General features: G+C 40.1%; 1 protein-coding gene across 8 annotated transcripts in view; it reads right to left on the reverse strand.

Moving 5' to 3' along the window:
• pard3aa (par-3 family cell polarity regulator alpha, a) overlaps nucleotides 1–17,616 on the reverse strand; it is an 800,310-nt gene that overhangs the window by 299,837 nt on the left and 482,857 nt on the right. For all 8 annotated transcript variants that reach the window (XM_080212204.1, XM_080212186.1, XM_080212194.1 and 5 more), the window contains exons 10-11: nucleotides 5,699–5,838; nucleotides 1,997–2,125 (exon numbers count right to left, since the gene is read on the reverse strand). In XM_080212204.1, coding sequence (XP_080068330.1) covers nucleotides 1,997–2,125; nucleotides 5,699–5,838 — 269 coding nt within the window. The remainder of the gene's footprint in view (nucleotides 1–1,996; nucleotides 2,126–5,698; nucleotides 5,839–17,616) is intronic.

The raw sequence follows: 17,616 nt of genomic DNA on the forward strand, positions 1-17,616 counted from the left end.
TGCCAGAGTCCAGCACCTGTTTGGGTACACTGAGGGAGAATTTAGCATGGACAATACACCTAACCAGCACGTCTTTCAGACTGGGACAAAACCCGGCAGAGGCGGGGAGACCATGCAAAATCTACACAGTCAACCAAGCAGGGAATCGAACCTGGGTCCCTGACATTGTGAGGCAGCAGTGCTCACCACTGTGCTGTCCCTGCAATGTATTAGATTGTAAGCTATTAGAAATAGCTGCATTTTTAATCTGCACTGACATACAAATTTGGCTCCCAACAGCTATAAGCTTTATTTAAAACGGCCTGCGTACATTTATGGTCCACAAAAGCTTTTGATGACGATGTATGGTCCGAATAAAGGAAAAGGTTGGGAACCACTGCACTAGAGTTTACTGCTTAATTGATTACCTTTACTTTTATCTTCATTGTCTAAGTAAATTATCATGAATCACTTTGTACAGCAGAAAATCATGTTGTGCATTACTGATTTGTCAAAAGGCTGTCAAGAGTTTAATGAAAGTGACATTTTTTTGAAGCTGGACGTAAAAGCAAGAGTTATCAGTCACTGCTCATCCAATTCATTTCTACCTTGGTGGTAGAATGAATGTGTAATCTGTTAAAAAAACAAATGGAAATTGAGAAGGACATTTAGAAAATTCTCAAATCCAAATAAAAAATTTGAAACCTCCCTCCGCAGTGCAGTAGACAAAAGGTCTCAGGGAAATAAGCACATTGCTCAGCATGACAGCTGTAAAACTCCAGAGCTGGACACGCTTGCTAAGGATATAGGTTCAAATCCCAGCCGTGATAGGAGCTGGTGATTGGGAATCCCATGGGCAGCTTTTACCGGTTCTCAGCTGTGCTGCTGGATGTAGTGGCTCACAGCACCAGCACACTGCATCCTCAAGGGAGAAATTATTGGCAGGAATATATGCTGCTCTGAAAAAGCATATCTTTCATCCACTGGCACGGAGAGTGGCAAGCACAAATCTTTGGCTCAGACTATTTTGTCCTCTTGGCTGAAGGAGGAAGCATAGAGGCAGGAAATTAGCAGAGATGGGAGTTGCAAAAGTATTTTAATTTTCTCCACCTTCCCTTCTGCCCCCCCCACTGACTGGCAAGCCTGCAGAACAATGAAACAAAGAATACACTAAATATGAAAAAGACGACCATGAAGATTGGACCTTCTGCTCCAACATTTCTATTAATAAATTTAGCATTCAAGAACAGTTTAAGTTTTAACACATTCAAGTGCAATCTAGAAGCACATAGGCATTTACTTACTTAGCATCCACACATTACATTAGCAAAACCTAAGAAACAAGTATAGCTGAGGCATTGACAACGTGATAAGTTTAAGTCTTGGCAAAATGTGTGGGCTTGACCTGTGGTTTTAGTTTGATGCACCGTTGTAGTTGTTCTTATGCCATTTATTTAACTAGAAAATTAACAAATTTAGGCCACTCTGCCCAATTACTTTATTTGCGAACCTAACAGAAATTATTTTTGCTTTCCAAGAGAGTCACCACGGCAACAATTATGGATCTCTGCAATCTGTATGTGGCTACTTGAACTACAGTTGAACGAATGCCACTGAACTGGCAAATTATTGGCCACGCCAACATTAATTCAGCCTCAAAATGACAAAATCTACAACAAAAAACTTAACTGTGTTCACCAACATGCAGATTTATAATTGATCACCTGAAACAATGGTTTATACCCTCAACCATTTGTGATATAGAGAGCACTGAATTAAACCCTCACAAAATGTCACAAATACGCAAACATGGTGATCAAATATGAAATTGAGCTCCTACTTAACAGTGTTATTGCTTTCACCTAACTTTAAGGGCTGTGGTGCAGGCAACGAAAGGAATGAGTCTACCACCCCTCAAAAGTAGAGATAGATTCCAATGAACAGCAAACATTCAAAAAAAACAAAACAATTTCTGATTATTCTAGTATTTCTCTGGATTTCCAGTTGTTCTACGCACCAGCTCACGGGGGAGGAAGGTTTCTTCTTGTCGGAGAACCAGCAGACTAATGATGCCACCCATCTTGCTATTCCTCAGCAGCGTCACCACTTCCTCTTGTATTTTTCCGGTTAGATCAACACCATTGACCTGAAATCACACCAATGAGTCTGCTTTAGCATCTCCAACAACATGACAAAGATTTGGGAAGGACAGAGAACAGAGTGAGGTTAACAACTTGATGGTTGAATCTATTCGTACAGTTAGGTTTTAAAATTTACGATTGTATTTGAAAAGAAACTCCTTCTGACACACAAGTGGGACTAAAATGAATCTAGAGCAGGGATTAAGGAGATTCTGATTCTCCTTTCTCTGCTTCAACACCCATTACATCAAGGCCTTTGCTGACCACAAATCACACATGGGCCAGGTGGAAACTCCACAGTCTCAGATGGAGATCCCATCCTGCACTATGAATCACATTCCACACTGGCAGCACCTCAACCTCTTAGCATCTATGAATTAAGGTTCATCGCTAGTTACTTTGGCTAGAAAATCATTAAAATATTGTATTTGTGTTCAGAGCACCTGCATCTTTACTATAGCCAATTTTATAAGGCTGAGTTACCAAAATGGGAAAATCAGGCAGAACTAAAGGTTTCTCAACTTGCAAAACATCTCATGAGATGAACGGAAATTCTACAGTCTTAATACTTTTATATTCTTTCAGCAAAAAAAACCTGACACAGTCCTCAGAGGAATCATTTACAAGTCTAGCACATTTTTCACACTGTGGCTTGAAAACTGTTGATAATTAAAACAAGCTGTTGCAGTTAAAGTGTCCACTATTTTAAGTGCGAGTTTTATTTTACACCAGCCCCCAGTTAACATGGGTTTAAAAAAATATTTTTCCCTTTGCTATCACATCATGTGCAATCCCTTGAAACAGCAATTATCAAAGTAGAAATCTGATTAGGGAAACTCTGGCCTCTTTTCAGTTGCACCACTTCAAGATGATTTGAGCCATTATTTGATTTCCAGCCAAATCCCTAAAAACTGACAAGATAACAGAACACACCTCCAGCAGTGCCAGCTGTGCGGAATCCTACAGGAAAACGAAATGGGTTCGGCAGCTCATAGCTCAACGAAGTGAATTTCTTTTCGAAACAAGGGCAGCATGGCAGCACAGTGCTGACTCTCAGTGCCAGTGTTCATTGTGGAATTTGCACATTTTCCCCCATGACTGCGTGGATTTCCTCTGGATGCTCTGGTTTCTGTCCACAATGTAAATGCACGGAGTTATGGGGATCGGGCCCAGGTGGGATTGTGGTCGGTGCAGACATGATGGGCCGAGTGGCCTCTTTGTGCACTGTAGGATTCTATAATGAGTCCAAAGATGTGGTTAGGTGGATTGTCCATGCTAAACTGCCCCTTAGTGACCCAAGACATGTAGGTTAAGGGTATTAGTGGGGTGAATATGTGGAGTCACAGGGATAGGACCAGGGTAAGATGCTCTGTCAGAGAGTCGGTGTAGGCACGAAGGGCTTATTGGCCTCCTCATGCACTGTAGGGATTCTATGGGAGAACCTTACTCTAAAATTAGAAAGGAACTTTCTTTTATTAAAAAGACACAAAGTACAACATGTAAAAAAAAATTCTTCATTGAGTACAACAGGACTTTAAATTTCATTTATTCTCTTCACTGTAGTTTCTAAAACTTCAATATTTGTAACTGCTCCAGGGTATGGGCACAATCGATCTTGAACCACCATCAATTGAAGCAAAAGCCGGATCAGAATCTCCTTCTGCTTCCAACTGGTATTCCTGAGAATTTTGAGTTAATCTCTTAATGTGCAGGTGGCTGTGTTTGAAGTTTGCTTTGTGGGTCAACCTTTTGACGTATGTCTAATTCCCAAGTTCTACCAAGCTGCGGTCAGAGTTGGAAGTCTGACAAGATACCCTCAGTCTACAATATTGTGACACAAAAACATGAATGAATGCGAGTGTGAATAAATATTAAAAATTGAAGGACTGCAGTTGAACATAGTCTCCCTGCCCCCTCTCACCTGATCCTACTTTCTTATAAAAGTTCAGGACAATGATCAAGGGGAGACAGTTTCCCAATGCAGGAGAAAGCTGAGACCACCACGCCTCCATTTGGTATTCTGTGATCCTTTGTGTGAGTGGGAGTGGGAACAGTTACAAAAGCAAATTGGAAAGGAAAGGGACTGACATATAAACTAGATGACTAACTGGGCAAGTAGAGCTGTGGTTTGCCTAACACTGGGCCAAATTAATGGAGAGGAAGGAGCAATGACAGGAGAAAACAAAACAAGAAAGCCAAATAGCAGAGGACAAGACCAAAAAATAAAAATGGCAAGGAGGAATTTGGAAAACAGGAAGAATAGGTCAGTTTACAGCATATTAGAAATATTGCATTATACATGAGGCAAGTTTAAAGTGAATGCTGCAGAGAAGAGCAAAATCACAAGGTGAATGCTTGAAAACAGTTCAATTGCTTCTTGTGCTTTTTATTCTTGTTTTGTCACCCATGTTTATTCAGTAGTTGTACACTTCTTAGTAGGCTACACAATATATAGAGATGGATTTAGATGAAATACATTTAGGTGCAGGAAAGCAAGGAGAAGTTGTGATGGGCAAGAATAAAATACTCAAAATGAGTGCAATGGGTTGGATGTTTGATTCCATGTATGCTTCTGATGAGTGATTGATGATTTACTTTGTAGGCACAACACAATTTTACTGTGCTATTCAATAATAGGTAGTAGGTTTCAGGTCAGTAAATGCTTGGCAAAACATTCGATGCTAAGGGACATATATAATCACATGGACACAGTTGTGTTGTGGTTATGTTAGTGGAATAGTAATCTATAGGCTGTTAACATTCGAGAAACTGAATTCAGTTTAAGAAAATCAAGAAATACAAGCTGCATTTGGAAAAAAATGTTCAAAAGGCTGTTGATTGCACATTTAGGGAAGAAAGCCCGTGGTCATTCCCTGGTTGGGCCTATGTATGACTGAATCACAAACAAACATAGTGACTTTTAAATGTTGAGTAAGATACTGGTTACAGCAAACCATGACTGCAGTCAAGACTCACCATTACATTTTCAGGTAACTAATGCTAGACTTGCCAGTAGTACCCACATCTAGAATGAATATTAAAAAAATCCCAGCAATCTACACTGCCCTTGACTCAGGTAGGCAAAAGGTGCACTGACTAGCACCAAAAGTGAGGATTTAATTTAAAACATAAGCTAAAAGATAATTAGTTCTTTCTATTGGTAAACTAGAACTTTTTTTTTTCAATTTTGCTTCTATCAGGTTTTTTTACTCTGCACCGATAAAGCCCTTTTACAAACAATGCAAATTAAGTTTAATGACAATGGAATGCAAGGACAATTTTTTTTTAAGAAAGTGACATCTGCCAGCACATATGTGCATCATAATGACACGTTACAATCATGTAATACACTGCTAAATGGAAAGTTGGTGAAAGATAATGTGGCAAGCATCCCAGAGCAAACGCAATTGAATTCCATAATCCATTGCGGACATGCTACTCCAGTGCATTAGCTCCACCTGCAGAATGACAGGCTTGCTTGAGATGCTCTCCCAGTACTCATTTATCTTCAAAGTATTAAACTGCTGATCTGTGAACAGAACCATAACAAAGTAAACAAATGTTTCTCATCCACTCACCTCTAGAAGCCGGTCTCCTGCCTTTAGCCTGCCATCTTGGATAGCTGCACCTTTCGGGAGGATGTTTTTCACATAGATTGGTGCTGAGCCACCAACAGGAACATCACGTGATGTGATGCTGAACCCGAGGCCTTCGGGACCTGAGCACAGAGGGATGGAAATATTAATTTCATGTTTCAGATGAAAGATAAGCAAATGACCAGTAGTAAAAAAGATACGAGCACAGGACCCTGGAACAAAACCTTTCTCGCATAAAACAAATCCTGTGATTTCTCAGGGCTGTGCAAAAGGCATGTATTTTGGCAGCACAGCCTCTTTTATATGTTAAACGATGGGAAGGCGTGCAGTGTATTGTTAGCCTTAAAGTAGAATTCTAAATGAAAATTTCAGAACAAATGCAAAGAAAGAATATCTGGAAGCAGTTGGATATTGTAGGCTTATACTATTGTCTGGGTTTGCTAAATGTCAAGTGGTTGACTTTTACTCTCAGACTTCATAACATTACCATGACATCCTGCTTACATTAAAACGTTATAACAGGTTGCCAGCAATCTTCTACACTCTACAAATGTCAACAAAGATGCAAAATATCAATAATCAATCATTGTAATGCAGCTGGGTCAGGAAGTGGCACAATTGCTTTACACATCTATGACCACAGGTTCAAGTCCTGACAAAGGTTGAAATGCCAATCATTTGCTTTAACTGCAATCACTTTATTCAGCAATCAGATGGATCATGAACGGAACCTGAACAAATATGATTGGAAGTTTCTGTTACCACAGCCACGACTGGCCGGATATAACTTTTCGTGGTACACTGCTAGTTTCAAACAAAATTCAAAATTCTGTTTTTGTTTTAATGTGGATGAGATGAGAGTACGGCAAGGGGGCTAAGCACCTGAAGTTTTATTTGTGAAAAAAAGGAAATCAATTAGAACAATCTAGGACATTGCAATTATAAATTATAAGCAAGACTGAAGTACTGATTGCATTTTAAAAATCGGTAGAATAAATAGTCATTTGGTAGGATGACATTTAAGTATTCTGAAAAAAAACATTGCGCCAAAACTTTTTGTCTTGCACTCATTTGGTTTGGACAGGTTAACAAAAACACCAATTCTAAACGGAACAACAACTTATGCTGCAAGGAAAGAAAATGCTGATTGATTGGCAAGTGGAGGTACTGCCATGGAGAATGCACCAAGGAACAGTTAACTGCCAAGCTTTTATTTAAATTCAAACCAGGAAGATCGACTCTGATTGGCCCAGGGTTTGCAATGGAGAATGAACCAGGGAATGGCAATTCCCCCAAGCTCTTGTTTAGTTGAAAAAGGCACAATGCATGGACTTTCACCTTCTGTTTGCAAAGGCCGAATCCCTGTGTTAATATCTGTAGCATCTAGCGCATCTCAGTGAACCATACTGTGGGCCCAATGAATAATCTTAAATTACTGTCAATGTAATTCTTAGCACAGTCAGAATTGTTTTGCAAGTGCTGTCCAATAGTGAAAACCCATCTAATGTTGGATGCACAATAATAGGTTTTATCCTGCACTCAAATTGACCTTTGAAATTGAGTGGCCATCTGAACTTCCTTTTCTCAACATACCATTGAGAAATCTTTCAATAGGCACTCTGTAAACTGCCTTCTGGTCGATGTATGCTTTGGGAATCGTACAGTTCCTTGCAGTACAAAATCTTATTGACAACTTTGTAATTAGGGCCAGAGCCATTTACTCACCTAGCAAGCGTGATGCTGAAACAGAGCATATCAAAACTGTCCTGTGGGATTAAAAACTGCCCAGATCAGATCAGTGCTCATTGTGTATCATGCAAACTCATTAACAGGTCTATGACTGCCACTTTCAGTCCTGAAAAGTACCCAGTCTACCTCCAAGTACTCTGGAAGGGGTAGGGTATCTCAAAAATTTGAGCAACAGGTGAAGCTAACCATTTCATGCTGCTACTATACAGTAGCAACTTGAGGGGTATTCTTTACCAACAGGATGCTGCTGTCAAGCTAATAAGCTTGACATTCAGTCTATCACACAAATGTGAAACGTCCTTTGTGCTTATCAAACAGAAAGAGCTCCCACTCATAGGGCCTTTTTAAACCAACAAAAGTTTGACCAGAGTCTACTTGCCAACCAACTAGAATTCTCTTCTCATACAGTATAAATTACTGTTTGAATTTGAATTAGCATTCTTGTGAATCTATCCTGATGAGTACAAAAGGAAAAGCTTTGACAGAACATCTTTTTCAGCAATAACGTGTAGATTGTATGAATGTTGAGATAGACTAGTAGTTAAATCGGAGGGAAGTGGCGAAGGTAAAATAAAGTTTAAAATGATTGATTTTGTCCATTAGATACATAATGGATAGGGGAAAGGGACAAGAGATAGCAAAAAGGGTCTGCCAACCATTCTGTGTCACGAGAAGTGGGAGGAGTACTAATAATATCAAATTGCCTACAGTGAATTTAGTCAATGCTTTCCAACACTTTCATCCCGTTTTTAAATATGTTACAGCTTACATTATAGACACAATTTTGAAAGCAGCAAATGCTTTGCACACCTCAAAAGATCTGCCAGTTAAAAAGTTCACAGGCTGACCTTTCTGTAAGACAAATGAACGTCAATTACCTTGCATCATGGCAGGTAAACAGCTCATGTTGACTGAAATGGATCAGTGACCTTATTCAATAATTAGAATAAATATACACATTTCTGGAAAGATGATTGCTTGCATGAAATACCAATGAGAAACTCAAACACCATGAGTGAGCTTGGTGAACTAACAGAAATTCAGAACAGAATTCAGCATGCATAAATCTACAAGAAAGTAAAGTCAATATTATAGTTTAACAAGCCTGTTCATAGTGGATATGTGGTACATTTGCATAGCACCCGATCACAAATTACTCTCCATTCAAGTAAATGTGATTAAGTGTATAGCCAGTTGGTGTCATTTTAACCAGTTATTCTGTTAATACTGTAATTTGTTTTCAATTAAACATATGGCTCTGGATTTCAATTCAGACCCTGTAGATGCAATGAGCGTCCCTTCTCCATCTGGTGGCTTCAGAACTCCGAGGTGAAATTAACTTAGACAGTGACAATCCAGCTTCTAGTGTTTTAGTATAGATTTTCTATGATAGTTCAAGCAACCAACAAGTTGTCAACATAGGGACTGAAGATTATACATGTATAGCAGATGCTGCTGTTCTGAGGTGAGAGACAAGGGAGATGTTGGAGTAGAGCAGAACAGGGCAAAGAGATAGGTGGACTCTTCTGCAAGCACTTGCGTCATAGTTTCATGTAACAACTTGAAATCCTATGTCAATGGAATATGGGAAAACATTCTAAGGTGATACTTTTTTCTTTCAAACGGACTTGAAAATCACAGACAAAAATCTCATTTTTTGCTAACAAAAATATTAAACATAGAATTAAGGAAGGTTTGGTGACGTACAATTGCAGAAGCATTTCAAGTTCAATCATCTGAGGTGGATATACCACGAAATAGCCAAGCTATGTGGCAAAAAGTACAAAATATTGATGTGTAATTGTGAATTTACATAAAGGCATTGCTAGTCTGACAAATAGAATACTGTCAGCAGTTTCAGACAAGAAGAAAGCAGTTCAAGCAATCAAGTTTGCAGCCCAGATTCACTAAAAGTGGCCCGTTATGAAGAAATGCAAACAAACATAGTAAAAAGATGTTTCATTTTCATGAAAATAGAGAAGGTTATGGGGTTACTTGATAGACATTGTTAAAAATTATCAAGAAAGGGTAGACTATTTTAGACTCGTTAGACGAGGGGATGTTCACAGTAACTTCATGGCAGTGTTAATGTAAGCTACTTGTGACACTAAAAATTAAATTTAAACTTATTTCTTGAGGTTTATAGGCACAGAACACGGAGGCATAGGTATAAGATTGAACACAATAATTTTTTTTAAGACAGAGGATTGTGAAGCAATGTAATGCATTACCAGAGTTAATGAGTAAATGACTCTGAACGGACTGCCTGGCATCGACCTAGGCATGGGAAAAGACAACAGCATGGGCGGCATGGTGGCACAGTGGTTAGCACTGCTGTCTCACAGCACCAGGGACCTGGATTTAATTCCTGACTTGGGTCACTGTCTGTGTGGAGTTTGCATGTTCTCTCCATGTTTCCTCTGGATGCTCCAGTTTCCTCCCACAGTCTGAAAGATGTGCTGGTTAGGTGGACTGCTGTGCTAAATTCTCCCTCACTGCACCCAAACAGATGCTGGAGTGTGGCGACGAGGGGATTTTCAGAGTAACTTCACTGCAGTGTTAATGTAAGCCTATTTGTGACAATAATAAACAAACTTTTAAACTACAAAACAAACAGCCCTGACAACTCTGCAAATTCCTCCTTACTAACATCTGGGGTCTCTGGATGGGGAACTTCAATGTCTACCATAATGGCAACTGTGTGTGTCTTACAAAGAAAAACCAACAAGAGGCAGCCAGAATTCACATGGAAATGCAAAAAAAACACCTTTGCTTTCTGAGAATTTGACTTGGCCTGCTTAAATGTGCACATTATTCTACACAGAGTTGCTGCCTTTCAGCTCTGCAGTTGTGCAGCAGTAAAGTGTTTAGCACTTGGGCCTAACAAATATAATGTTTGAATTCAGGGAGTATAACAACACCAACTCTTTAACATAATAACACAAGTCACTTCACAGGATCATCCTAAAGCGAACTGTGCCACATAGGTCAGAAGACCCAAAGGTGGGTTATATGAATTACTTTTAAAAAAAAGTGAGGCAGAGAAATTTAGGGAAGGAATTCCAGAACTTAGGGTTAAGGCAACTGAATACATGGTCAATGACACAGGAGTGATTAAAATCGGGAATTCTCAAAAGGCCAGAATTAGATGAATGCAAAAATCTCAAAGGACTGTGAGGCTGGAGGCAGAAAAAGATAATGACGAAGCATCTGCAGTAGCGTGTGCAATTTTGGTCTCCACGTCGAAGAAAGGCTGCACTTGCACCGACGGTGGTAGAGCAAAGGTTCACTGCATTGCTCCTTGGGTTGAAGGGATTGATCTATAACGAGAGGCTGTATAAATTGAGTTTAGAAGAATGAGAGGCGATCTGATTGTAATCTACAAAATTCTGACAGGACTTGATTGGGTGGACACTGTGAGATTGGTTTCTTAGCACAGTGGAAACAAAGCAAGAAGTCTCACAACACCAGGTTAAAGTCCAAAAGGTTTATTTGGTAGCACAAGCCACTAACTTTCAGAGCTTTGCTCCTTCATCAGGTAAGTGAGAGTTCTGTTCACAAACAGGGCATATAAAGACACAAACTCAATTTACAAAATAATGGTTGGAATGCAAGTCTTTACAATCAAGTCTTAAAGATACAGACAATGTGAGTGGAGAAAGGGTTAAGCACAAGTTAAAGAGATGTATGCTGTCTACAGCTGGGACAGTTATTGAGATTTTGCAAGCCCAGGCAAGTCACGGAGGTCACACATAGTGTTGGGAAAAAATGTCCCGAGGCATAGAACATAGAACATTACACTGCAGTACAGGCCTTTCAGCCCTCGATGTTGCGCCGACCTGTGAAACCAATCTAAAGCCCATTTAACCGACACTATTCCAATATCATCCATATGTTTATCTAATGACCATTTAAATGCCCTTAATGTTGGCAAATCCACTACTGTTGCAGGCAGGGCATTCCATGCTCTTACTACTCTGAGTAAAGAACCTACCTCTGACATCTGTCCAATATCTATCACCCCTCAATTTAAAGCTATGTCCCCTCGTGCTAGCCATCTCCATCTGAGGAAAAAGGCTCTCACTCTCCATCCTATCTAATCCTCTGATCATCTTATATGCTTCTATTAAGTCACCTCTCAACCTTCTTCTCTCTAATGAGAACAGCCTCAAGTCCCTCAACCTTTCCTCATAAGACCTTCCCACCATACCAGGCAAAATCCTGGCATGGTACATTGGGGAAACCATGCAGACACGACAACAACGGATCAATGAGCACCGCTCGATAATCACCAGGCAAGAGTGTTCTCTTCCTGTTGGGGAACACTTCAGTGATCATGGACATTCGGTCTCTGATCTTCAGGTAAGCATTCTCCAAGATGGCCTTCGTGACACATGACCGCGCAGAGTCACTGAGCAGAAACTCATAGCCAAGCTCTGCACACAAAGACAGCCTTAACCCGGATGTTGGATTCATGTCACACCATCTGTAACCCCCACGACTTGCCTGGGCTTGCAAAATCTCACTAACGATCCCAGCTGGAGATATTACACATCTCTTTAACCTGTGCTTAACCCTCTCTCCACTCACATTGTTTGTACCTTTAAGACTTGATTACTGTAAAGACTCGCATTCCAACCATTATTTTGTAAATTGAGTTTGTGACTTTACATGCCTCGTTTGTGAACAGAACTCCTACTTACCTGATGAAGGAGCAGCACTCTGAAATTAGTGGCTTGTGCAACCAAATAAACCTGTTGGACTTTAACCTGGTGTTGTGAGACTTCTCACTGTGTTTACCCCAGTCCAACGCCAACATCTCCACATTAAGGAACCAAAGGCAGTTTTAAGGGATTTATATTTGTATGGATAACACATCAGAAATAAGACATTGTTTTACATGTATTTAGTTGAATATTTTTATGCCTGGGGGAAACCTATATATGGGTGGCACTGTGGTACAGTGGTTAGCACTGCAGTCTCACAGTGCCAGGGACCTGTGTTCGATTCTTGGCCCATGTCACAATGTGTGGAGTCTACACATTCTCTTCATGTCCATGTGGGCTTTTGCTCGGAGCTCTGGTTTCTTTCCACAGTCCAAAGGACAAGCTGGTTAGGTGGATTGGCCACAGTAAATTCTCCCTCAGTGTACCTGAACAGGCTCCAGAGTGTGGTGACTAGGGGATTTTCACAGTAACTTCACTGCAGTGTTAATGTAAGCCTACTTGCGACACTAAAAAATAAAGTAAACTAAAAAATAACTATTGTTAGATTTCATACTGGGCGAAGTGCCTGTATGTATGGGGGTTGGTTTCAATTCCAACTGAGATTCAATTGTGCATAGAGAGGTTTAAAATGTGCAAAATAAATAGTTGCAGGCTTTGCTTAGCAACTACAGACTCACTTCCCAGAAAGGAAGAGCCTTCCTTTGTCCTTAATTTTTAAATGAAAGCTGGAATATAAAATCATAGAATCCCTACAGTGCAGAAGGAGGCCATTCGGCCCATCAAGTCTGCATGACCACAGTCCCACCCATGCATTATTCCTGTAACCCCACATATTTACCCAACTACTCCCTGACACTAGCAACAATTTAGCGTGGCCTATCAACCTAAACCATACATCTTTGGACAGTGGAAGGAAACTGGAGTACCTGGATGAAACCCACGTAGACACAGACTGCACAGACAGTGACCAGAATTTAAGCCGGGGTCCCTGGTGCTGTGAGGCAGCAGTGCTAATCACTGTGCCACTATGCCGCCTCTTTAAAAATAGGTCACAGAGGAGTGAATGCCAGGGAACTGACAGAAAGATTTCTGACAACTGGAGTTATGAGAACAAAGACCAAGATATTGTTCAGAAGAAATCAAGGAAGATTAAACACATGGCTCTGAGCGAGAGACAATTGCAATTAACTACATTTTAAAATGAGACAGCAGACATTCAGAGGTCGCTAAAACTTCAACGTAATTTTAATAAGAATCTGGGAATTGGAAGTTAAAGCAATTGTGACCGTTTGAACAGCAGTCAAAACAAACAAATCCTGAGAAGGGTGATTCAAACCCCTGGAGTGGATTTATGATTAAAAAGTGAAGTGGAAGCTTTGTGTAAGAGAATCAATTGTAAACCCTGGACTGGATCTCAGAATTCAACCTGCAAAGTTAAAGTATTATGATGACAGAAAATTTTAAAGCCTGTTTCTAGGAGTGAAGTTTGGAAGCTTTCATATGGCAATCATCTGGAGGGTGATTCTGAAGAAAGATCCATAGACACTAACTTGGGTTCAAAGCAGTGTGTGTGTATTTGACCATGGTCACCCTGTGTACTTTAAAAAAGGACTGTTTATTAACGAGATCATTGTAGCTTCAAACATATTTTGTCATCAGTGTTAATCCCAAAACCTGTGTGTTTGTTTAGACAAGAGAGTAAATGATAATGAATCCAATTTTTTCATGTTTGGTATTCTTTTTTCTGGTTTTGAAAACTAGTTAACAGTCCTGTGACTCTTCCTTCACATTTGTTAAAAGAAATTAAAAAAAGTTATCTTTTGAACCAGAATTCCACCCGGTCATAACATCAGCTGGGATCATAACAAAAGTTTAGGGACTCCAAAACACAGGAACACAGTCTCAGTACAAGGGGCTGATCATTTAGGACTGAGATGAGGAGAAATTATTTCATTCAAATGGTTGTGCCCATAAGGGACACTAATCCAGGTGTGTGTTGAAGTCATTGAGGACACAAAGATACGTGAGAGTTTCAGCAGCTGAGCGGAGATAGGAGCAATGTTGAGAGATCTAAGTTGTTGGTGATTAATTCATGGTCAGAAGCTCATGCTGGGACTCATATGACACCAATATTATGTCATTATGTATGTAAATTGAGTTTGTCTCACTGTGCCCCGTTTGTGATCAGAACTGCCATCCACCTGACGAAGGAACAACGTGTTCCAAAAGCTTGGGGCATTTGCTACAAATAAATTTGTTGGACTTTAAGCTGGTGTTGAGAGATTTCTTTCTGTTTTACCCCAGTCCAACACCGGCATCTCCACATCACCAATACTGTAAACAGACTGGTTTAGTCTCTTTCTGTTACCAGGGACAGGAACAGAGTTGGCAGCAAGGGAATGGAGTTTGGAGGATAAAAGTCGGATTTGTAAGACTTTGTATGTATTAACTTGCAAAATTAACTTCTATCTGGTTGTATTTCACCACTTTCTCCAATTACCCGGTCACGCTCCCATGTTTGTTTGTTGATCTCAGCATTTGTCTTGCTACTTTTGATTTTTTTTGCCTGTTTTACCCAAGTTTTTTTTAATCATTATTCTTTCCTTTTCCAGTGTCACCTGAATTTGTTTCTTTTTTGAAACAGTCCTACATCCTCTCTTCAGGTACCACTATGTAAACTGAGGATCAGTGAACCAGACCGACAACCCAATTTGATTCTTCTAACATTTAGAGGACAGAAACAGACTGCTGATCTTTACCCGTGTCTATGTTCCATACACAATTTCTCCTTCCCAACCTGCTTCATCTAATCATATCAAATATTACCTTCTATTCCTTTCTCTCTCATGTACTTACTTTAGCATTCCCTCAAAGCTATGCTATGTTTTTCACCTCAGCAACTCTATGTGATATCAAGTTCCACATTCTAATAGCTATCTGAGTGAAGATGTTCAGGATTTTTATTTCCATCAAACAAAAGAGGAGAGAGTATTGTTTTGTGAAGCTGTTAAATGTTTATGAATTTCAAATTAAAATGTTCAAACTCTCCATGTTCTGACACTTACAGCATTTTAGGCCCCTGATACGGACAGACTGGGCAGGATTTAGCAACACAAGTAAGCTATTTAGCTTCTGCCAGCCTATTATTACTGGGCTGACTCCATGTCTCTTGATACCATTGAATAAGAGAAAACTATCAATCTTAGGTTTAAAATTTACAAAGAACAAAAGAACAAAGAACAAAAACAGCCCGGGAAACAGGCCCTTCGGCCCAACGAGCCCACACCACCATCTTAACACCATCAGTCCCCCCCTCTACCCATGATCCATTACAATGGATCCAGAATCACTTGCCATTAGTGAAGTAGAATTCCAAATTTCCATCGCCTTTTGGGTGTTGAAATGTTTCTTGGTTTCACTTTTCAAAAAAAATTAATTTATGGGACGTGAGCATCGCTGGCTAGGCCAGCACTTATTGTCCATCCCAAGTTGCGCTCGAGACAGTGGTGGTGAGCTGCCTTTTTGAACCATGGTAGTCCCCGAGATGTAGGTACACCCATTGTGCTGTTAAGGAGGGAATACAAGGATTTTAACCCAGTGACAGTGAAGGAATGGCGATATGTTTCCAAGTCAGACTGGTGAATGACTTGGACAGGAGCCTCCAGCAGTGGCGTTCCCAGTATTTGCCACTCTTCTTCTAGACGGTAGCCATTGTGGGTTTGGGATGTGTTTCCTAAGGAGCCATCGTGAGTTCCTGCAGTACATCTTCTGAGGGGTCTGGCCCTAAAATTCAGTGTGCGCGTCCCCCCCAGCCCCACACCATTCTGACCAGCAGAATGGTGGAGGCTAGAAACGGAATGAAATTAGCAAAAGTAAATACTTAATTAAAAAATTAGGCTTGTGCTTTTTTTAGTGCTCACTGCAGCAGGTGATGTCGTTGCTGAGAAATGAAACTTTATAAACCACATTTCACTGGCTAACCTCAAACATTCCCACACGTCATGTACAAAACAGTTCTTCTTTGAGAGAGAAAAGAAAACAAGGTGATGGGCCAACCCAAAGTGCAGACACCACAAATGTCAAAATAATATGAGGGCAGATGAAGTAAATCAGAAAATAGCAATCCATTGACATCAAGCTTGGTTCTGAAAGCCTAAAGATTTCAGGAAGAAAGTGGGGGTAAGGATTTCCTCAGACCTGACTCTCCAGGGAACAATATTTTGATGAAAGATACCGTCCAATGTGTATTGATTTCCAGCACTGTGTGATTTATTCAGGTAAAAGAGCACAAGAAGAGACCAGGTTTCTTGAGGCAGCTTTAGATTTGAGGAAATGTATTTGTTAGAGGAGATATAGTTGCCTAAGAAACGATCACTCAGTTCAAAATAAAGTCATCTAACACTGTGAAGCACTGAGACATTCTGATATAAAGCACTATATAAAAGCATTGCTATTTATAAGATTGCCGATAATGAAGGAGGTCTAAAGGTGGAAGCATTACAGTACTTGTTGGTGGTGAGATTTGTGAAAGAAATGAAGTTGTCTTTGGCTAATTGAAAGAAGCTTTTCACTGCCAAAGTTATAGAGATCACAATGTAACGATCGGCTCTTGCATGCAAGAGTATTTCAGGCTGTGTACACTGACGTAATGCAACCTAAAGGAAAATGATCAATGCAGAGTGGAATAATCAAACAAAAAGTGCAGAGTTGTATAATGAGTGCAGATCAGTCACATCTAAAAGGGAACGTGGTGGGAAAGAATGCAGCACTTTAGGAACCTAAGTTAATGTTACAGGAGTCATATCCTTTCAACAGGACAAACAGAATAATTAAAAGTTGCATATTTCCCTCCACTACTTTGAATATATCCATGGCAACAACAAACGATGCAGTGAACTGTTTAGGACCAGAGGCACCATAGTCATATTGAATCACCATGCAAAAACCAAAGTAAAGATCATGAATTAGGCCAAATCTAGACTTAATAGATAATTTGAGAGTTGACATCACCTTCCATAATTCACAGCTCAGCACTCTTCTTAACGTAGGACCATGTTAGCTCCAGGTCTCCCCAAAGTTTCAAATATAAATTCTTATCTATAGATCCCTCCTTGAGTTACTCTTCTTCACATCTGTAACTTCCTGTGAAGTCTCAGCCATGATCAAAATGAATGGCGGAGAAGGCTCAAAGGGCCAAATGGTCCACTCCTGCTCCTAGTTTTTACGTTCCTATGTCTCCATTTTTCGGACTCCAGCCTCTTTTTACATCAGTTCCCTTCACACCACCACAATCATTGGCTATACCTTCATTAGATTGATCTCCACACTTGATCTCTCTCCCAAAACACTTCCACTTCAACTCCCTCTGTACCATTCTGTAAAGCCCAACTCTTTGACTAGACTTTTGATAGCCTATGTAATATC

The sequence above is a fragment of the Carcharhinus amblyrhynchos genome, chromosome 2 (genome assembly GCF_965287045.1).
Source record: "Carcharhinus amblyrhynchos chromosome 2, sCarAmb.v2.hapA, whole genome shotgun sequence".
NCBI lineage: Eukaryota > Metazoa > Chordata > Chondrichthyes > Carcharhiniformes > Carcharhinidae > Carcharhinus > Carcharhinus amblyrhynchos.